The sequence below is a fragment of the Capricornis sumatraensis genome, chromosome 21, assembly GCF_032405125.1.
Source record: "Capricornis sumatraensis isolate serow.1 chromosome 21, serow.2, whole genome shotgun sequence".
Taxonomy (NCBI): domain Eukaryota; kingdom Metazoa; phylum Chordata; class Mammalia; order Artiodactyla; family Bovidae; genus Capricornis; species Capricornis sumatraensis.
In genome coordinates this window covers 63,454,481-63,477,783 of record NC_091089.1, presented here as the reverse complement: position 1 = coordinate 63,477,783, position 23,303 = coordinate 63,454,481, and the positions used below count along the sequence as shown (strand labels likewise).

The 23,303-nt window shown below is 44.8% G+C and overlaps 1 protein-coding gene across 1 annotated transcript in view; it reads right to left on the bottom strand.

The window, feature by feature from the left end:
* Positions 1–23,303, bottom strand: part of ZCCHC2 (zinc finger CCHC-type containing 2) — a 55,154-nt gene that overhangs the window by 3,912 nt on the left and 27,939 nt on the right. The window contains exons 2-12 of the mRNA XM_068993676.1: positions 23,049–23,160; positions 20,515–20,591; positions 18,261–18,332; positions 16,576–16,688; positions 14,677–14,771; positions 12,048–12,131; positions 10,496–10,553; positions 8,364–8,499; positions 7,225–7,289; positions 6,749–6,843; positions 2,579–2,707 (exon numbers count right to left, since the gene is read on the bottom strand). Of these exons, the coding sequence (XP_068849777.1) occupies positions 2,579–2,707; positions 6,749–6,843; positions 7,225–7,289; positions 8,364–8,499; positions 10,496–10,553; positions 12,048–12,131; positions 14,677–14,771; positions 16,576–16,688; positions 18,261–18,332; positions 20,515–20,591; positions 23,049–23,160 (1,036 nt within the window). The remainder of the gene's footprint in view (positions 1–2,578; positions 2,708–6,748; positions 6,844–7,224; positions 7,290–8,363; positions 8,500–10,495; positions 10,554–12,047; positions 12,132–14,676; positions 14,772–16,575; positions 16,689–18,260; positions 18,333–20,514; positions 20,592–23,048; positions 23,161–23,303) is intronic.

Sequence of the window (23,303 nt, the reverse complement as noted above, 5' to 3'; positions counted from 1 at the left end):
AGATATGCAGATGACACCACCCTTATGGCAGAAAGTGAAGAGGAGCTAAAAAGCCTCTTGATGAAAGTGAAAGAGGAGAGCAAAAAAGTTGGCTTAAAGTTCATCATTCAGAAAACGAAGATCATGGCATCTGGTCCCATCACTTCATGGGAAATAGAAGGGGAAACAGTGTCAGAGTTTATTTTGGGGGGCTCCAAAATCACTGCAGATGGTGACTGCAGCCATGAAATTAAAAGACGCTTACTCCTTGGAAGAAAAGTTATGACCAACCTAGACAGCATATTCAAAAGCAGAGACATTACTTTGCCAACAAAGGTCCATCTAGTCAAGGCTATGGTTTTTCCAGTGGTCATGTATGGATGTGAGAGTTGGACTGTGAAGAAAGCTGAGTGCCGAAGAATTGATGTTTTTGAACTGTGGTGTTGGAGAAGACTCTTGAGAGTCCCTTGGACTGCAAGGAGATCCAACCAGTCCATTCTGAAGGAGATCAGCCCTGGGATTTCTTTGGAAGGAATGATGCTAAAGCTGAAGCTCCAGTACTTTGGCCACCTCATGCGAAGAGTTGACTCATTGGAAAAGACTCTGTTGCTGGGAGGGATTAGGGCCAGGAGGAGAAAGGGATGACTGAGGATGAGATGGCTGGATGGCATCACGGACTCGATGGACGTGAGTCTGAGTGAACTCCGGGAGTTGGTGATGGACAGGGAGGCCTGGTGTGCTGCGATTCATGGGGCTGCAGAGTTGGACACGACAGAGCGCCTGAACTATCATAAACCCAGATACTGCAGTATTATGTATGGAGACTATCCAGTTAAATGCAGTACCTCATTTAACATCTTTTTGCTCGCAAATATAAGCAGAATTGCATTATGTACTTAAAATGCTTATATTTATTAAGGTAGTAACTAGCTATATTCAGCTAAGAAGCTAAAACTTTTAGAAACAATTCTAAAAACAAATCATACTATACTTCCTGGAGAAAGGTTAAACAGAACCTGTTTTGTGACATAGAATGTAAACAACACTACTACTAACTCAATAATAATTTTTATTAGAGAGAAGAGATTCAACTTATGAATAAATGGTTCTAATATAAACTCCCCTTAATAACTGAGGAGTTCCTTGTTAAACTCTGCAAAACAAAAAGTATTCCATTAGTAACTTACTTAAGGCATTATATCTGTATCTGTACCATCACACAAGTAGGAGTTAAAAATAGTATTTATGTTCAAAAGAAGTTGTTAACATTTTTCAGATGATCAGTTAAATTTCTAAATGAACTGGGCTTTGTTTAAGTCATCTTAAGTCATAGCAAATGGCCCCATGATTTTTTACTGATCTCAAATGGTTTTCTGAGCATTCATTAGAAGGACTCATCTAGCAATTTAGAGATAGGTTTTCCTTTTCTGAGATGACTTTGAAAAGTATAACGTCTTATTAACAAAACCCCATTATGACCACCACCACCAACAAAGCCACTTGCGATGCAGGAGACCCAAGTCCATTCCCTGGGTGGGAAAGATCCCCCGGAGAAGGAAATGGCAACCCACTCCAGCATTCTTGCCTGGGAAATCCCATGGACAGAGAAGCCTGGCGGGCTACGGTGCACGAGGCAGCAGAGCCAGACGCGCCTGAGTGGCTAGCAGCTTGAGCCGCCACGTTCACAGCGGCGTGCCCACGGGCATCTGTCGCCATCTGCGGCGAATGGTTACCAAGGTGGCTGCCTGAGGTGGCATTGCCAGTCGGGACTAACAAGAGTCTGACCAAAAAACGTGAAGAACTGAAGAATGCGATGTCCACAGGAAGCTCTGGAAGCCTTAGCTGTCTCCCTGGGGATCTCGAAGGCCACGCTCACACGCAGGGCTGTGGGCCCGTGCAGTGGAGACCTAAGGCGGCTCTCAGTTCTCCCTTCTGGCTGACTCTGAGCTTTCATGTAAGGAGGATTTGAAGATACAGTACATACAGAGAACAGAATGGCAGATAGAAATCCTACCTTATCATTAATTACAGTAAACTTAAATACATAAACAAGCCAGCCAAATGGCAGAGATGGGCAGAAGGGCTTAAAAAAATCATAATCCAACTATAAGATGTCTTTAAGAGACATACTTTAGAATCAAAGACACAAACACGTTTAAAGTAAAAGGATGGAAAAAGAAGTGTCCTGCAAACACCCAAGAGAGAGCTAAAGTGGCTATAGTATTATCATCAGATAAAACAGACTTTAAGACAAAATCTGCTATTAGAGACAAAGAAGGCTATTCATAATGATAAAGATGGTCAATCAGGAAGACACAAAAATTATGCATCCCTCTAACAATATGCAATTTTCAATCTTTCTACACTGACTCTATATTTTGTTACGACTCTGTCTTCTCTTTAATAGCATTTCCAGTGAAACAGGTTTAAAAAATCAACATTACTAGAAACTGCTAAGTCAGTGGTCTTTAAGACACCTGTTATACCAATTAAATCTAAAGTCAATAATGACATTTTCAGTACCATAAAAACAGCTGTTTGACAGATTTTAGAGCACACATTTCCCTCTGCCTCCCCCACACCCTTCCAAAGAGCAAACCTCTGTCTTTTTCTTCTTCACTTTCAAAACTCTCTCTTCCATCATGTCGGGGGCTAGAAGGAGAGCTGTAACTCTCTGAAGATGTCTCTCCACACGTGTCATGTCCAGATCCAATGTCCAAACTCACATCTGAAAATTACATGATTTTTTAAAAAGTAGAATTGTTCAGTTAAGAAATTTCTGAGCTGAACCATCAGAAATTACAGTTGTAAATTTTTTTTTCAGTTTTTCTATAATTATGTAATAAAAATTGGCCCTTGACCAAAGTAAAAATCCATTACTGAAACACAATTTTAACTGAAAATAATTGACAAATACATTCGTAAAACAAAGGCAGAGAAAATAGTCAATCTTATTGACTTTAAAAATCAGAATTAATGTTTTTTGTAGGGTCTGCCTAGTATTACCACATCGAACCACTTAAGTCAAACACGCCTCAGAGCATACTATAAAATTCTTTATTAAGAAAAAACAAAAGACAACAACTCAAGAATACGACTGACTGCCGAAAATGCCTTTCAGTTAAAATTTCTATGCCTAAAATATCTGAAAAGATTAAATTGCTTCCCATGAAGTAGACTGAGTAGCCCCTGAGTTCTAAGCAGAAATAAATGATGGACTGGGGAAAAAAACACCAGCAACAAACCACTTGGGGAGAGTGAGCTCACTACCATGCAGCGAGGCCTTCACTACTGCACAGGGTAGGCTTCAGAGTGTTTAAAAAAAAAGGAGGTGAGGCAGCTATTTCTCAGAATGAAATAATTTATTGCATTATTTTCTTTACATTATATAGCTAGTAAATATTTTAATCACTCAAGTGTCAGATTAATTTGCAATTTTCAAATAAATACATACATAAATCTAAATCTATAGTGAACATAATTTCCTGTTTTTGACAATCCAGGTGATTTAGAATTGTGTGGAGTCTTTGAAATTTTTATAATAAAAAAGAAATGTGATGCTCTGGACTCAGAAGGTGGGGAAGGTAAGGATCATTAACTATGCCAAAGGCTATTCCACAAACTGACCTTTTAAACGGAAATATAAAACTCAACATTCAAAAAACTAAGATCATGGCATCCGCTCCATTACTTCATGGCAAATAGATGGGGAAACAATGGAAACTGTGACAGACTATTTTCTTGGGCTCCAAAATCACTGCAGATGGTGACTGCAGCAAAAGACGCTTTGGTCCTTGGAAGAAAAACTATAACCAAACTACAGAGCGTATGAAAAAGCAGAGACGTTATCTTGCCAACAAAGGTCCATCTAGCCAAAACTATGGTTTTTCCATTAGTCATGTATGGATGTGAGAGTTGGACCATAACGAAAGCTGAGCACCAAAGAATTGATGCTTTTGAACTGTGGTGTTGGAGAAGACTCTTGAGAGTCTCTTGGACTGAAAGGAGATCAAACCAGTCAATCCTAAAGGAAATCAGTCCTGAATGTTCTTTGGAAGGACTGATGCTGAAGCTGAAGCTCTGATACTCTGGCCACCTGATGCAAAGGACTGATTCACTGGAAAAGACTCTGATGCTAGGAAATATTGAAGGCAGCAAGAGAAGGGTGGGATGAGATGGCTGGATGGCATCACTGACTTGATGGACATGAGTTTGAGCAAGCTCTGGGAGCTGGTGATAGACAGGGAAGCCTGGCGGGCTGCAGTCCGTGGGGTTGCAAAGAGTCGAACACAACTGAGCAACTGAACTGAACTGATAAACTTTTTACTTATTGTTTTCCCTGATTCCACTTTTCCCCTTCTATTTGCCATGAAGTGATGGGACGGGGTGCCATGTTATTAAGACAACAGAGAGGAAAGCTTACACTAGCCACTCCCCTAACGATAAGAATCTAGTCATTAGTATTTATGGACAGAACGAAGCCAGACAGACTTAAGAGCCATTTAGATGCATCAGACGGAAGACCCACAATGAGTCATTAAAGAAAGATGAAGGCCTTTAAATCATTATAATCTAAAATAAATTGAGAGGTCAACCCCAAATTTTCGGTGCCGCAATCAGCCAACAGAAAAATGGGGTGGAAGAAACATGGGCGATACAATTGGATAAAGGTTCTTCACACTCTAAGTGAGGTAAGGCATACTTCTCTTTAGTAGAAAGATTAAAGCTTGAGATTTTAAAAGCAAAGATTGTGAAAACACAGATGATGAACAGCACTGTTTCGGGGAGAAGACAACATACGGGGGGCGGGGGGACTTACTTTGTTCCCTTTTGTACCTTCAGAATTTTGAACTACATAAATGTATTTTACCCAAAATAGAAGTTAAATTTTAAGTTACAAACACTTATCTCAAACTATTTAAAAATCTGGACAATCCATGAATCAAAGGACCCAATATTCTCAGCTTCAATATAGCATCTACATTTACTAAATGTGTGTTTGTTCTGTTAAAAAAATCTTAAGGGTAATTCCTCAGTATTTCAAAGGGATTGATAAACAGAGGGTTTTATCTTTAACCTGCGGTCAGCAAACATCTCAGCTATACCTGGCAATAGTTTCACAAAGTATTTGTATTTCTAGCTCTACTCTATAAATAAATATATACACACACATATGAAACAGTGGCATATAGAGAGAACAAGAGAGAATAAGGTTAATCTTGAGTTAAAAATCCTGAGGTTGTACTTTCATAATATTTGAAAATAAAGAAAGGGGTTAAGAGTCTGATCGATTATCAGAAGGCCCTAACCCAGACAGTGCATCTTTTCTTCTGACTTATCATAAGAGGCAAGAGGAAGTGCATGACTGAACACCTCGGTACTTGACGCAAGCCGAATGCTTTTCATATGTTGTCACATTTAAGTCTTACAATCTGGTGAGGTGGATATTCTTCTTCTTTTACAAATTTAAGAAACTTGAGGGGTGGTAAAGACACAAACCTACATCTGTCTGAGATCAAAGTCCACATGCATTTCTGAAAATATGAAGCTAAAGGGGAAGAAACTGTTACCAACTTTTTGGATGTAGTTCCCACATCATGAGACCCGAGTGATGTTATGAGGGTGGCGTATACCTGACGGGAATCTTAACTCAAGATGATCTGATTTAGCACGTGGTTTAGAAGGCAGTGCAGAGAACGAACCAGGAGCAGACAGACAGGGAGTCCCGGCAGGAGCTGTTTCTAGTCCTCCACCGAGAACTCCTGTCCCCCTTCTTTCAGCTGCCATCACCATGGGAATCTCAGACACTACAGTGTTACAACACAAGAAGTTACTCCAATGAGTTGGCCCCCTAGGTTTCTCTGCTCTCCCTGCAGTCCCAGGGCCTCTCAAGAGTCTTCTCTAACACCACAGTGCTCAGCCTTCTCAAGGTCCTTCTTATGGTCCAGCTCTCACACCCATACAGGACCCTGGGAAAACCACAGCCTCGACTAGACTGACCTTTGTTGGCAAAGCGATGTCTCTGGTTTTTAATATGCTGTCTAGGTTTATCACAGCTTTTCTTCCAAGGAGCAAGTGTCTTTTAATTTCATGGCTGCAGTCACCATCTGCAGTTGATCTTGGAGCCCAAGAAAAGAAAACCTGTCACTGATTCCACTTTTCTCCCTGCTATCCGCCATGATCTCACGTTTTTGAATGCTGAGTTTCAAGCCAGCTTTTTCACTCCCCTCGTTCACTTTCATCTAGGTGCTCTTTAGTTCCTCTTCACTTTCTTCCCTAAGAGCAGCATCATCTGCGTATCTGAGGTTGCTGGTATTTCTCCTGCCATCTTGACTTCAGTTTGTGATTCCCAAAAAGCTCCACAAAGGACGGTCATTAAAGCTTGAAAGAGGCAGTGAGATTTTTTAAGATGACTTTAACCCAAGAGTGCAGGCTTCTGTGGGGCTGGGTAGACCCCTCAGGTCTTGCGGCCTCTGCTCTGGAGCAGGGAGTGGCTGAAGAGGAGACCCCTGACGTGACCGCTGCTGCCGGGGGAGGGGAAGGGGCCAGAGTGTCACTGCGGCAGAGGTCCTTTCACCTCCGAGGCCAGACCAAACTTCCTGCATTAAATACGTCTGAAGTATTCATGGAGTTAATTCAGAAATTACTACTCATATCAATGCAGGGAAAATGTGTGTGAGGCTTTGACCCAACAGTTCAACACCCACTCTAATAGGTACCCTGCTAAACAGATTTAGGTGATGTGTAATTCAAAGAAAAACTCCCTTACCTTTCACAGAACCACCGTGGGTGTGCGGAAGAGCAGAGATGCGAATACCATTTATTCTACTATTCAATCTAGCGTCAGTGTTCTTAATTTTCTCCCTAAGCCAAAAGTATACATGTTACCGACATTGTTTTTAACAGTCCCTAGAGAACACATTAAGTACAATACTAATAAAATTCCCCTCAATTTTTTCAATAATAAAAAAAAAGCTTAGTAAGGTCTATGTGAATGCCAAGTCCACCCTTCAGTGTGCAGGGCTGGAAGCTGTCCCTCCAAGCTGAGTGTGACACACGACAACAGCCTCGTTTTATTATGTGCAGGTGCTGATTATCTAGAACTACAAACAAGAAGCCCAGAGTAGAAATAAAAAGAAAACTAACGAAAAATACTGTTTATACTACATGAACTAAACAGGTCTGTTATCGAATGTTGCCTTCTCTGGCCAATTTCTATTACTGGAAACATTAAATTAAACCTACTTTTCTATTTGTGGCTTTCCTTTCTTCTTACTTATTGAAGATAAACTTCGTTTTTCAGTTGAATGCTATGGAAAAGAATAAAAAAGTAACTGGACCAAAGCTCAGCCATACTCAAGGAGGCACCCTCTTATTCTGGTACAAGACACTAAAATGGCACAGTCCCAACTGTATGTTTTAACACATTTTTTATTTTCACTCTTTTTTGAAGTTACCTACTTGATCCACTAAAATTTGTGTATTTTCTGACAAATGCTTAATCATGAGAAAAACACCTACTCTGTATTTTGCTTGTATTAATAAAATGGGTGTGTTTTCTTTTTGTCACTAAAAAAACACAATCAAGTAACTGGTATTTGCTACAGGTTTACCAGTCTTCTCGTCAAGTTCAGGTCGGTAAAACACACGACTGTGTCAACTCTAAGAGAAAAGGTGCAGGCCCTGAAGCAGATGAAGAAACACGATGATCAGATGGACCTGAAAGTCGGCCAGCAGTAAGCATGACTCTGATAACACAATCTCTCAAAGTATGTTTTAGTGATTTAGTTCATAAAAACACATCCCAGTAAAGGCTCACACCTGGACCTGAGTGTTTCCAGTAATACAGGTCCATTTTCCAGAGGTGGCTCCCTCCAGAGTGGCCCCAGTAAGCATCGCCCCTGCATTCGCAGTGCCGTGGCGCCTAGACACACCGGGGAGCACGCGGCTCTCTCACTGCACCAGCACCTGAGAAGGGGGTGCTTCCTCATCACGTTTGGGAGTGCCGGCAAACAGGCCCAACAACTCACGAGGGAAGAGAGTTTTCAAAGTCCACATCTCCACAGCGAGACAGGAACCAAAATGTGAATAATTCTTTCAAAGCAAAAAACGGCATAACGGTGTATCCCTAGTGAATCATTTCCGGCATCATCACAATAACATGTATTAGCATTTCTGAGTAATAACACTGACATAAATACACATCTTCAGGTCCCAGGGGAGCTTAGGTTGTGTATTCCAATTAACTTCGAAGTCTTACACTGAAATGTTCCTTCATTTCTTCTTACCAGATACACTAGTGGGCCTCACAGTGCTTGAGGACGTGACTCAGGTGCAGCAGCACCGCCTGATCAGCATGGCAGAAGACAGAGCCACCCCCGTACCTGGTCAACTAAGGCCGTGCACTGCTCCTGGTGCTGAACGGTGGCACAGGCCGGCTTCCTCCAATCCATGACTCCATTCTGCTCAGCATACTGCATGGGGAGCCCGTCCACCGGGGAACAGCCTGCACCGACACTGCTAGCAAAAGAGAGAGTCCGTGCCAGCGTGAGGCCCGTCCTCAGAAACCCCACCCACCCAGCGCAGAATGAGGGAGCGATGGCAACCCTTCCTTCAGTGCGTTAGTCTTTTGTAGAATGCCTTGCAATAGCTCTAAGGAAAAGAGTAAACTATGAAAATAAGCCAGTACGTAGCAGTCTCACCTATTTATTAATTAACACCTGTCTCTGAGGAGCTTGACAAAGGCACAGTCTATCTCTGGACTCATTCCACATGGCTCACAGCTGGGGTACTAACCCCAGTCTTGAGAGAATCGCTACGGACTGTGTGTGTCTAAGGCAAGGGAAGGGAGAGCATAACGTGACTGGAAATCACGAGGAACAGGCCACGGAAACAGACTCAGAGAGAATCCAGAGAACTGCTGGACACGGACTCTGCCAGTGCTCAACACTGGTCAAGAGCTGCAGGATGACAGAATTCTGGAAGAATACTGGAAAACAGAAAAGGAATCAAATTTAAATTCTAGAACTGTAAAATAAACTAGGAATTCAATGGATGGAAAACAGATGAAAAAACTCAGTGAAGAGGAAATCTGGTCATGAGAAAATAGACTGGGGCATGGAGAGGGGAAAAATGTGGCAGCAGAAGAAGCTTGAGAGAGCACATGGGATGCGGTGGAAAGCCTGGCCTGTGGGCACCCAGGGCTGCAGAGGAGGGGGCTCCCTCAAAGAAAGCTGCAAGCTCATCACAGGGAACTGCTGAAAACCAGACAATGGGAAAACTCAAACACACAGGCCAGGTTTGGAGAAGCACCCTAACCTTCAGAGAGTAACAGGGTGGAGACGATGGCTACCTGCAATCTTGAGCTCCCCCTAGAAGCAGAGTCTGGGTGACATGGTTGACACGGCCGGGCATCTGGGAAGCAGGAGCAAGGCAGGAGGGGGCAAGCCAGATGGGAGGAGGGGGAGCCAGTCTGGGAAGCAGGAGCAAGGGAGGAGGGGGCAAGTCAGATGGGAGGAGGGGGAGCCAGCCTGCGGGGCTGCCACTGGGGCTGCCAGGAGCTGCAAAGGCTCAAGCCCCCTGGGGCCCCCACAGCTACCTCCCCAGCGGCAGGAACCGGAGCCTCCCACCAGTGAGGGCAGAGCCCTGGGCGAAGGAACTTCCTGCTCTGAGCCGGCCAGTTCCAGGGCCACGGAGGCCCAGAGCACCCACACAGCCCCTGGGCCAAGAGGCGACAGGCTCGCGGTGGGAGCCTGGAGAGGACCACACGGCTGTGGGACGGGGTCGGAAGTCACACGGACGATTTCAGGTGCTTTGCGGCAGAAATCAAACCGGCTGAGAGGAGGTGAAGTGAGGACCAAAGGCACAGGCGCGGAGACAGTGACCCAGGCGCTCGGAGGGCTGGCAGGAAATGATTACCCGCCTGCAGCCCTATGTCCTATCTGAGAGATGTCTTTCAAAAGGGAAGACGAGAGGGACATTTCTTCTTGAGAAAAACAAAGTGAACTCATTACTGGCAGACAATGATAATGGGAAATTCTCAAGTGTTCTTCAGTTAGAAGGATGCTCAGACACTGGAAGGAATGAGGAACAGCGGAATGGCAGCGTCTGAAGGTGAACGAAGCCAGGCTTCACGAGGTGTGAAAAAGGATCAAGGTGCACGATGGGCACCGTCTGTGAGCGAGGAGGAGGTGAGGGAGGCGACAGTGCTGCGAGGCCCTCACGGGGCAGCGGCGCAAGCGCAGCCGCTGTCAGACCTGCATGAGCTGCCAGCACACAGGAGAACCTCCAGGCGACCGCTGCAAGGACCGAGAAACAGCGTCCGCACAGCTATCGCGGCTAACACAAGAGCAGAGCAGAATAAAAAACACTCGAAAGCAAGGAGAGTGAGCTAAAGCCGATACAAATAACAAGCAAGCAGCCAAACGGCAGAACGGCACCTGAGTCTCAGGAAGCAAGCGCGGCAGCAACTTATGAACAGGCAGCGGCCTGCACGGTTTAGGAAAGAGATACCTACTGCACAAGGGGACTTTTGCCGGTATGTTTCTTGTGGATTACGGCGTGCTGTAACACATCTAGAGTGGAGGAAAAAAACAATTTATGACAACACACTCTTCTGCAAAATCCAAACGGAGGCCACAGCTAATTTATGACCGTAACAGTGTTGACAGACCACTTAGAGTGCTTCCAAGCTCACGGAAAATTCCTCAAAGAAACAATTTCCCAAAGACACAGTCAGTGACTGAACTTCCTTAAATATCCTCTCAAACATGTTCCACCTAATAGCAGATCAAATTTGTCCAAAACTACAAAAGTTGACTATGAGCATTAAACTGCAAAACCACAACATTGAATTTCAGGTCTTTTTTTTTAATCATGAAAACAAATGACGTGCCTCATATATTAAAAAAACACGTATTAATAAAGCCAACACCCATGCACCCACCTCCTGGATAGCTCAGTATTTTCCTCTTTCTATTAAGAAAGGAAACATCCCAGAACAATTAAATGCCTCCCTCCATTGCATTCCAGTCCCTCCCCCTACAGAGGTTAGCTGAGGTGCACGTTTTTAACTACCCATCTGTGTATTCAAAAACACAGTGGTGCCATGTTTGGATATACTCTGAATATCCTTTATTCTAACTGCCACCCAGTGGGAACGCGCCTCAGTCCATTCATGACTTTATCAACACTGGAAACGTTCGGGTCACACTCAGGGCTCTGCTGTTCCCCCACAGGCTGCCGGGATGGCCCGAGTCCTGGCCCCTGAGCCCACGGGCAACAACGTTCACAGAAGCAGAAATACTGGGGAGCAGTAGGAACCGCTTCCAACTGCACGACAGCATCGAATTCTGTCCAAAACACTTGCACCCATTTAAACTCCCATTGACAGTGGGTGAGAATTCCCCTTGCTTCATATCCTTGATAATTCCCAAACTTGAAAACGGTCTGCCAATCTGATGGGTATGAAATCATTTCTCATTGTTTTTTATTTGCATTTTCTGGACTACTCAGGGGGCTGAACCATTCAAAGTTCTTCTGTGAATTGCCTATTTTTATCTTTCCGTATGTTGTTGACCAGACTGATTTTCTCAACGATTTTTTAGAAGACTGTATAGTCTGGTTGTAGTCTTCACCTGTAAATACCCTGCAAATGTCTTCAGTGTGGCTGTCTGTCACATGTTGAGCTTTAACTGAGAAGAGAAAGATCTCCCCTATGGCCATGCTGCTCTGTCTTGTCCAGAAAGGCTTCTTGTCCCACAGTACTAACCTTTAAAAACTCAAGTTCTATATTTTACATTGTTTATATAGGTTACATATAATGTGCTATTCACTTGAAATGTTCTGTGCACGACATAAGTAGGGATCTAATTATATAGTTTTTCCTGACTGGAAAGCCAGCCGGTACCACTGATCACACACACTTTGCCCCTGCTCTGAAGTGCCACCTTTCACACACCGAGTCCCCACACTCTGTCCCTCAGTCCCTGGGTCTGTGCTGACGGCCTGTTACCTACCCCTGCAACAACACTGTGCAGAAGGACTCATCCCAGGGAATCAACGTTTACCTTCTTCTTGACTCGATGCTTCCGAGCTGTCTTCTTTCAAGTGCTCTAATATCTTAGAGGTCTTCAGAGAGGACTGTAAGTTATCTGCAGGAAGTATTAAATATCATTAATTTTTAGGGAAATTATCATAGTGAGATGAACCAGTGTAATGATTACTTTTCTCCCACAGAAGCTGAGAGTTGGAGTTAATGGTACAGAGCACGTCTCCAGTAGTTGGGACCTTGAAGAATGCAAGGGGACCTGGCACAGAGCCTCGGGCTGGGAGTGGGGGTCCTGAGCCACGCAGCCAGCTCTCCCCACAGAAGCCGCAGGACTGGAGCCACTGGGTGAGGCTTCCTGCCCGCGTGCCCGGTGCACAATGAGGAGATGGGCTGGGCCGGCGCTTCTAAGCCTCTGTGCTGTGTACGCCTCGTGCCCCTTTCAGGGACGACAGGACAGTGCGGCGACATCAGGCGGCCATAGCGGTGCACAGCGCCTCCCGCTCCTGCTCCAGAAGCGTGCTCAGCGCTCGCGGGCCAGCCCGGGCCCTCGGAACACGCTGCATGAGCCGGATCGCTTCTCCGTTACAGACAGACCAGTGGGCTTGCAGAGATCACCATTGTAAGTCATTCGGGTGTCTAACATCTGTTTCCTCGGATGTCAGAATGCGGAATATTGCTATTTCAGGGAGGCAGGAGGAGGATGGAACTGTCGTTTCTTAGAAGTGTGTGTGTCAGTTACTCAGTTATGTCCGACTCTGTACAACCCCATAGACTGCAGCCCGCCAGGCTCCTCCGTCCATGAAATTCTCCAGACAAGAATCCTAGAGTGGTTGTCATTTCCTTCTCCAGAGGCTCTTCCCAACCCAGGGATCGAACCTAGGTCTCCTGTACTGCAGGCGAATGCTTTACTGTCTGAGCTACTAAAGAAGCCCTTTCTTAAAGGAGTGGCTGCAAAATGAACTTTGCCAACAATATGTTCTTTGGTGAAATAACTTGAGATTTTCCACCATTTCAAAACATGTCCTTTAATACACTATCTTGATTTCACACAATTTGAGATCTTAAAAATCTACCAGCCTCTTTAGCATTGCTCATGTAATTTATAAATTGCCGAACTCTCCAGACTAGTCTTCTCTTATTTATGTGTGTACTACTCACTTGAGCACATTTTCCTAGGTAGCCTTGCTAAAATCTGAATTAAAAGCTTAACTTCCAGCTTCAATGCTTCTTTAGAATTAAACAGATGCTATTTATAGATATTCATTCAAAAAAAATCACACTTGGTTCAAGAAGAAAGCACTGACTATTTTGATGTTACTGGCAAAATATTTGTTAGAAAAGGCAGCTGAGATAGATGTGTACAAAACCAAATGCAAAGCAGACTGTGATGAATACTGAAACATGCGGGCAAAACCAGACCACAGGAACACACAAGGAGGCTGGGAAACACCCTTGTGAGGTGGCTATTTCAGCTGGGTCCCAAAAAACAGGTGTGATCTTAACAGACTGTGACAAAAGGGTGCAAAAGAGCAAGACCCTGGAATAGGAAATGGCCAGGTGTACTGAGTGGCTGCCAACCCTTTAAGCTGGGGAGAGGAGGCTCAAGGATGTTCATGACAGGGCCTGAGCCTCACAGTAGGTGTTTAATGTTCTGAATAGAGGGTGGATGGAAGCTCCAATACTTTAGCCACCTGATGCGAAGAGCTGACTCAAGGAGAAGACTCTGATGCTGGGAAAGATTGAAGGCAAAAGGAGAAGGGGGCAACAGAGGATGAGATGGTTAGATAAGCACCACTGACTCAATGGACATGAATTTGAGCAAACTCCAGGAGACAGTGAAAGACAGGAAAGCCTAGCGTGCTGCAGTCCATGGTGTCACAGAGTTGGACACAACTTAATGACTGAACACCAACAAGAGGATTAACACACTGATCCTCAAGATAATCCTGGGGTGGGTTACAATGGAGGGAGAAACTAGAATCGGAGAGAAGGGCGGCTTTGCACAGTCTGTGCATGAAAAAAAGGCCTGGCGGTGGGACTGGTGAGAAGGGTAAGAAGGAAGATGTCCTCTGTCTGGTGTGGCTTGGTCCTTAAATGGCTGGACATGAAGGGGAAATGTGAAGAGGGTAAGGCCAGAGCTTCCAGCCTGGGAGGCTGGGGAGGTCCTTATGGGAATAGGGGTAGAGGTCAGAGGTTATCCATCATCCAGGCTGCACTAGAGTGTCTTGGCAACCTGTGAGTCAGGTCTATTAAGGGGCCTGAGGATCCAGAAGGCCCACAAGTTTGAGATACTTGGCCCCTGTTTTGTGATGTTATGCTTTTTTCTTTTAAAATTTTCATTACAGTACCGCTGATTTAGCTGTTAAGCTTTTGCTGTACAGCAAAGTGAATCAGTTATACATATACATATATCCACTCTTTTATAGATTTTTTTCACATACAGGTCATTACTGTTTTGTGACATTAGCTTTTATAAGTTACTTTCTTTAAAACTGCAGTGAAAATTCACTAAAAACTACCAATGTTTCTAATTTGTATGCTACTTGACCTTAACTAAAATGGCAATCCCATATACAGGATGGCATAGTAAAGCAAGAAATCCAGGCCAGAAAAATGTCAGATTTCTACAGAGGAGCAGAGACACTTACTGAGGCTGTGTAGAGGGTCAGATGATATGGACTGAAAAAAGCTGTGTACTTTCTGACTCTGTAGAAAAGCTTGTGATGAAGTTGAAAATAGCTGCCTGCATGTAAAAAGAAAAGAGATTGGTTAATTTCATGCAATAAACCCACAAGATAGGTGAGATGGTAAACAAACCACCTGGCAGTTTAATTCAGGTACAAAAGACTGTTTTCCTAAGGAAGAGGATATTTGTTCACTAATGTATTTCCCATAGGAGGAAATGAATAAAAGACTTATTTACAAGAATCTAATAAAAAGGCTTATTTTCAACTGTATATAATCTAGTGATAAGGTTTCAATTCTGACCCAACACGTATTATTAACAGTCACCTTTCTGCTCAGAAAAACAACTGCAGGCTCTTTACCGTCCTCACGGGTGTTGCTTTTCACCATTTGGCGGCACCATGAAGGGACCGTCCCACTCCCTGAAAATACAGACACTGGCAAGCTTGGAGCGGGAGAGTTCTGGAAGCTACAAGACACCACCAGGTTGGTCACAAGTACTGCTGCAGACTACGGCACGCATGGCTGATGGGTCGCCTCGGTGTGCACCACGCCATGAGTCTGAGCCTCTGTCTTTAAAACAGCTTTCCTCGTGTTGTATTAATGTCATTAGGGGATTCCAAGTGGAGGTCTTCCCTACAAAAGGGGAAGAGTTACAGCACAGTCTGATGGAAAGTTTACTTGGAATGTGAACACCAGCTCAATCACTTACAAGCTGAGTCACCCTAAACAAGGCATGTGGCCTTTTGGCTCCAATTTCCTCTTAGGAAATATCAACATTCTTCAAGGTTATGATACTCAAATAGTACACACATATTAAACTGTCACCCTGCTCAACACACAAATCCCTTTTCACTGCTTTTGAATACTTTAAGTGCTCATTCAAAAATATAGTTCTTATTGTCTCCCCAAGGTTTCAGACCTACCATTCTGATTAGTTACAAAATCATTAAATACCAAACCAAAAGCTGACCCTTATGGACCGAAGCTTCCTCGTGCATTAGACAAAACCGCTTCTTGGAACTCAAAATGTGGAGGTAAAGACAACAGGAAGACAAAGGGGGATACGGAGAGAGGGACGAGAAACAGATGCAAAGTATGGAGCTCATCTAAATGTCAGGCATGAACACAGTACCAAAGGCTGGGGACTAAAATCCAAAGGCTTCTATTTATCCAGCTATGTTTACAAACCAGCTAATTGGTCAGAAGTACAGTCATATCGAGCACAAGGCAGGGGCTTTAATCAGCATGCAGGCTCGTCAGATTCACTGCCGCAGGGCCATGAGTGAGCAATCACACCCAAACAGGACGCAAGGCGGCCATTACCTGCTCGCGGAATTATGGGAGGAAAACAAGACTGCACTGCGACATGACAGACGGCGTCCAACCCCAAACGCATGCTTCCCTACCACACCTTCGTCTTCCTGACCCACAGTGCAGGCAGAGGGGAACGCAGACCCCAGGCCCTGTACTGGCCCCATCGCCGCCTCCCCCACACACTCACTTCCTCCTTTACACACTTTCCTCCCTCACTTGCACACTCATTTCCCCCCTCTTCCGTCTTCCTCCTCCTTTACAACTGCTGCATTTCTTAACGGCATATGAATGACAGTGACACTGACCCAACACCCACAAACTGGGACCCGCGTCCCGAACCCGACTTACGGTGCTGAGGCCACAGCCCAGCCACACAGAACAGTCAAGGGTGTTTCTAAAGGGAAGTGTAAGAAAAAAATCACTTCTTTAATATAACTTTTGCAGAGATGTCACCGCGTCCTCAGCCCCGGCCGGCCATGGGCAGCCTGAGGCTCACTGGGTGCGTGCAGACTTCATCTCGGGAGTGCGCGGCGTGCAGACCTCACCTCAGCACAGGCTCCAGGTCGGGGTGCCGCCGCTCCTCCCTCTTCAGCGAGCCCTGATTCAGGGCTCGGAGGATGGTCTTGTCAAAAGTCTCCGAAGACAACTCCTTGGGAAGCTAGGAAACAAAAACCGGCCAGCGTCACGTCTCTCACTGGCAAATACGTCACAAACCAGGGGCATAAAAGGGAGGTAAGTGCCTCCGGCTCAGACATCACCCCAAAGCCGTTCCTTTTCTAAATCTTCCGGATACAGGGCCGCAGCCTGGAGCAGCGCTGAGCAGGGCGGGGTCCCCGGGGCGTCCCCGCGCGGGGTGGGGGTTCCCGAAGCGCTCACCCCGCTTCCCTCCCGCTCCCGGACACCCACAGCATGGCGCTTCCGTTAAATGGAGCATTTTCCACAGCTCAAATAGCCTTCTGCAAAGTGCGGCCTGTCTTTGCAGTTACCACCTCTGTGCCTCCTGCTTCACAGGTGACACTCAGGCCACCGCAGACTGCCAACGCTACACTCCCAGTGAAGAGCTAAGTGGGAACGACGGGGCAAAACCCCAAGTTTTACACAAACAGTCCCCACCTCTGGAGCCCCAGCTCAGTCCTGGCCGAGGTCAGCATGCTAGAAGCTCTTCTTTAAAAACACTGAGGCCTGACGGATAACCATCTACAAAACCTCGCAACGATTTAGTTTTTGTAACTCTTTTCCTGAATTCGTTCATTCGTGCAGTCAACACACAGTGCAAACTCCGACCGTGTCCTAAGTACTGTGTCCGGCGCTGTGGATACAGCGCGGAGGAGGAGACCTGCACCTGGCCTCCATGGAGCTGCCCTTCTGGGGCAGAGGAACAATCCAGGTGCCGGACACAGCTGCCACTGAGCAGCAGGGGAGGCGGCCACCAAACTGGAAAAGGGGCTGGAAGGCCCGGCCTCCTCTTGCACATTTCAGCAAACTCTAAGTGCCGCCCATCAGCCTCGCAAAAGTTAGAGTGTTAGGGAGCACTGTGAAGGGGACAGTTTTTACTCTTACATTTTGCAGATGATTTTAAAAGGAAGGTAAACAGGAAAAAAAAAGACATATGGTAAACTTGAAAGGATATTTTATAATAGGAAATTCGTTCCTAGAAGTACACTACGTTGCCACTTATTTCATATAACTTGATAAGGCACTGGTCTTACAGAAAAAACACTATATTCAAATGTTGGCTAAACAGGGGGTCATTAATTACTGTGATTCTGAAGGATAAGTTATCTATTTGGGACTAATAATTATATATATATATATATATATATATATTTTTTTTTTTTTTTAATCTAAGCTTTCGAGAAGTTGTATGACTAAAAAATGAAATCTGTCAAGAAAAAGAACAGTCAAAGCTTAGGAAACCCAGAGGAGAGACCTTACTGGGTGCTGGGCACATCGCCACCAACAACATACGTCTCAGCAAGAAGCTGGGAATAATAAGGTTCCTTTTTTTTTTTAATGTGGAAAGCCTTCAATTCCTTATATTAGCAATATAACGTAAGAACATCTATGCTTAGAATAATATGACATTTTCTATAGCTAATGTTCATGAAGAGTTGTAAATCAACCTCTACATACATGTTTTAATATTCCTGGTGTTTACTTTGGTGCTAAAAGTTTTTGGATTCTGTGTATGATATCAAAATCATTTTAACAATAAAATCTGTATTTTTACCTTCAGTAGAAATTCCTGTAGTTCTTGGTGGGTTTTTGTTACTGTTGTGACTGAAAGATCAGACCAATTTACCTGATTTAAAAAGAAAAAAAAAACAACACATACTATACAGTTATTTCTCAGGCAAGGACTGGAAAAAAGCCATGTGTAAAACAGATGACCTTACTTAAACTTTATCAATATCAACAAATTAGAAATATAAAGTTAATCTGTTATCATAATTTGTTCAAAACTGTTAAAATTAACTGTATATTGACATGTTACTTAAAAATTTCTTTCAAATTGCATGGTTTTCAAAAAAAGCTGTCTTCTATAAATGTGACTACATTTTAGTAATTTTTCAGAAAGGGGAATGTCTTACGTTCCTTTTGGAGAAGTTCTAGGACTCTAAAAGGACACTTGGAGAGTGTAGATATAAGCCCCAAGAAAAAGAAAATTCTATCTCCTGAAACCTACTAAGTGCACATTCTTAAGAGAAGTACCGGGTTCCGTGCCCCTCCTTGGTAGTGTAGTATTGTGCTTTTATGGGAATTTATAGTTTAGGAAAAGATTTCATCATCTTTATCTTAATGCTTTAAAGTCCTATTAAGGTGGATGAGGCAGATATGATTCCTTCCATTTGCAGATGGAGAAACTAAAACTCAAAAGGTTAACTGATAGATTCAAACTCTAAGCAAGCAGAAGAGCCAGAACTAAGATCGATTACCCACCTACTTCTTGGATACTTTTAATTCAATGGACTCAGTGGTGGCCCACTAATAATTTCTACTTTACAATTATCTGAGCTGAGTAAATACTTGAACTATGTAACACATAAGCCTTAGCAACTACTCATGCCACAATTAACCAAATACTTAACAATACCTTCAAAATTTTACCCAGCAACCCTCAAACAAATATCCTTATTAATGGGGTATGACTTTTAAATGACTTCTAATTATTCAAATGGTCGTTGAGCAGCTCCTGGAGTCAGACACTGTTCTTATGAAAGGACACGGAGAGGACAAGACCATGAGGTCTCTGTGGACAGAGCCCAGTGCAGGAGTAAGACCAGAGCCCGTGAGCAGAGAGAGCCCGTCAGTGACCAGGGCTCCACAGACAGCGCGCTGGGCACGGAGCAGGGGCTGCGAGCAGCAGGTGAGACAGGCGCCAAGGATGGCCCGGGCGGGAGCTCAACCCGGGGGCGACAGGTGGTGCAGAGCCAGAGAGCATGAAGGCCTCACGGAAGGGACGCGCCGAGAGCTCCAGCAGCGGGAGGAGAGCTGGGCTGAGTGAAGAGCGCGGAGGGGCTGGCGGCGAATGTCACGCGATGTACATGAGATGTGGAGGTGACTTAGAATTTGAAAACTGAGGACGCTTCTATAGAAGGCAGAAGCTAGTCCCGAAACTTACTCAATGAAACTAGGCAAGTCAGACACGGTGAGATGCAGAGGATGATGATTCCTGCTCTCTCGGAGATGACAGCCTTCTGGAAAGAAATACCATGTAACCCAAGTACAAGAGCCTGGGAAAGGGGTGACGGCAGCACACCCGGGATGAAGGGAAAGACCTCCTGCTGGAGGACCAGAAGCGACTTCGTGAGGCGAACCGCAGACGTCCCGGCAGCTCCTCCAGAAGGAAGCGAGGGGCGGGCGCACAGAGACACCTCGGCCCTGCAGCCCCAGCGCGGGCGGCCCGCCTGAAGAGCAGGGCTAGCAGGTGCGGCCCGGCAGGGAGGAGGGAGACGTGGTCGAGGGTCCACAGCACAGGCCACAGGCAGAGAGGAGCCGCGGGGACCGACCACGCCGGGCTCTGTGCTCAGCCAGACACCGTGTGACGGACAGAAGGGCAGCAGAGCGACCAGAGACCAGAGCAGGCAACGAGGGCCAGGAAACAGCAGCCTCAGAGGAAGAGGAGGAGAGACGCCAGGGAAGACCGCCATGGAGGGTGACGCCTGTCGCCGGACGTTCAAAACACTGCTGAATATTTACTTTCACTTGCTAAAGGTTTGTTTACGCCTTAAATCTAAGGCTCTTATTTCTTTTTAATCAAACTGTCAGAGCAATCTTAACGTGATACATCTTTTAATCTGGGCAAACCATGCAGTATATACCGGAAACAGCACATTTCCTTAATTAAGACAAACACAGATATGTGCACAGCTTTTCTTAAGTTAGCAAACCTGCCATTTAGTTTTTCCAAAGATCAATTTTCATTCCTTCCAAAAGACCATTGAACACAGTGTGAGGCTCTTTCTCGGGTGAGAGGAGCTTACTTTGAAGGTGTACTCCCAATATCTGTCAGCCCTTTTTCTCTGGACTCCTTTCAACATTATCTTCTCAATGTGTACAGCTGAAAGAAAGAAAACATGCTGACTTGTTCTACAGAGACTAGATACACATTTCAGTTATTTAGCCTGACACAGCCATACGGTTAAGCTATTTATCTTCATCTTTACTACTGGCCTTAATCATGGAATAAAACCAAAAAACCCGGAAGCACAGCCATGTGCTGCCCATCAGTCAAGTAGTCTCTTTCTGCATCTATGAATATGCCGAGTGCCTAGAGTCGCTCCAAGCCCTCTGCCCAGCACCAGAGATAAATAATGAGAGGTGCCTGCAGTGAAGACTGCTTATCTAGAGGAATCTTCACAACTGATAACTCACATTACCACGAATACACACTTTAGAGTCTTTCAGTTATTTAGGCAGATTAGGTATAAACTGGAAAAAATTCTTAAATGAGGTGGGGAATTCTTCAAAAGTAATAGGAAAGTGATAAAGACTTCTTTCCAATTCAGAATTTAAAAACTGTTTCCCTCAAGTGTGACCCTTAATATCATACAGTGGTAACACAAACTTAACATTATAATGAATTACGATGGTTCACTATAGTAAAACTTCTCACAATTTATTATACAATAGTGGTCATAAATCACACTGGTGGCTTAAGAACAATTACACTGAATTGAACCAGATAAGATGATCAGCTCACTCATGAAGTAAGTCAAAGTGCAAATCCCCAAAGTCCTCATTTCATGCATCCTTCAATAGAAGTTACCACCTTAGCAAGTAAATCTCTTTACAAAGGGAAAAGAGCCAGTCTACTAAGCATAATATAAGGACTTAAGGAAAAAAAAAAATTTGTTGCTCAGGGTGTAAGTTGAAGAAATTGTAATGAAGATGATAAAGGTCACAGGGAAGAAGGTAGGAAAGTGACTCAACAGAAGGTCACCGCTTGAGTCACAGGGGACAGGAGATGGAAAAGAAAAGGGAAGGACTCACTCTGCCTTAAAGGAAGACGTTAAAGCAGGCGAAGCAGAGTAGACGAAGGAGCAGAAGTGTGTGCAGGGAGGAGTGAGATTCTACAGATCACAGGTGAGCACTGAGAAAGCGAGAACCCTAAGATCACAGAAATCTGCTGGTAAACAGACTTTAGGAGACACCATTACCAGAATTTTGTGTTAGCTTTCCAAATGTCTAGTGTTTGGTGGCCTGCTTCTGGGCCAGTTTCCCTTGGTGGATGAGAACGTTGAGGATGGAGACGAAACAACCGCAGACGCTGGGTGGGGTGAGAAGCCTGCAGTGGCTCAGAACTGCTGCGTATCTCGAAGGCTGGAGGAGGGGAGGGGCCTGCTGTTTCCAAAAGCTGCTCTATTCAATTACGTGAAGGATGGTGCTATTAAATAAAAACGATCTGAACTAATCAATGTTCCAAAATATGAAGCAGCTCTACTTCTGAAAGCAAGCTGAGAGAGGGGGCCGCAGGGCAGTGTGGCACAGGAGCATGGCTGTGGCTTCGGCTCCATTTCACTTCTACCTGCTGTGATCCATCAGAATCGAGGTGAGAGAGACAGAGGGCATGAGGTGAGGGGTGGCTGATAACGGGAGGCCCTGCAGCTCTCAAATTAAAGAACTGCAGGGCAGGGACTATGGACATTTGTTTAAAAAGTAAAGATATAGAAAAACTATCTGCAAGTACCACCTTACAGGAAAAAAAAAAAAAAACCACAAGGGACCTTCACTGTAAACCCAAACTGCTTCATGGAGCCTGGCTGAAGCAGACCAGGCAGGATTCCAGATTACTGTTCAAGATTCAGTAATCTTGAACAGAAGCAGTTAATTACGTAAACGTTTTCTAAACCTTAAACATTCACATCTATTTTTCCTCTGTGAAGAAAAATGTGTTACATGAAAAGATTATCGGAACTAAAAGGAAACAGAATGACATCAATTCAAAGCTGTGATGCTGAGTGTTATAACTGTGATGCTCACCGCATATCTTTCACCCTCCCCAAACTTTCCCTCAGCAGGTTAACGGACCCCCAGATGTAAAGGGAAGAGAGCACGTGAACCCGTTCCTCTCCGGTGGGCAACGTCCTTTCACTCCCCCACCCAGACCTCTTGAAAACTGCATCACTGCAGGAAGCATGTGCTTGTAAGAAATCTCTTCTCTCTTACAGTGCACGTCAGTAAAATTAACTTTTTCAGCAGACCTTGAGCACATTCTACAGCTAAAGCACTGTACTAATACTTTGGGGAGAGGTTAAAGTCTTTGCTCTCCAGAAGTATGCGGCCGGGTTTAAGAAAGGCAGAACCGAACAAGCATGGGCTGGGATGGGCCAGGGGCTTGGAGTTGGAGCCCAGACGCAGACTCAAGGAAGCGAGAGGACCAGCATTTGAGCCAAACCCAGGACCCACAGAGCTCTGTGCTCCACACCAAGGGGCAAGGGGGCGAGTTAGTCAGTGTCAGTAGCGCTCTGCAGTCTTGTGTACAGACGGTTTAAAGTTTAGGAAAAATACAACATACCTTCTCGCTGGGTTCTGTGAGGTGTCACAGTAAGTCCATCATGAGGTATTGGGGCTTGTTCTATTAAACTGGCCTCGTTACTTTGCATATAATCACCACGAGAAGAGTCATTCTAGAGGAGAGAGGGGGGCACAAGTTAATCTACATCTGAGACTAAGAACAACGAATGCCACAAAAATAAGCTAAAGTGATACTTTTAACAGCACGAATTTCAACAGCAATTCCAGAGATAAGATAGGTGATTACACATTAAGA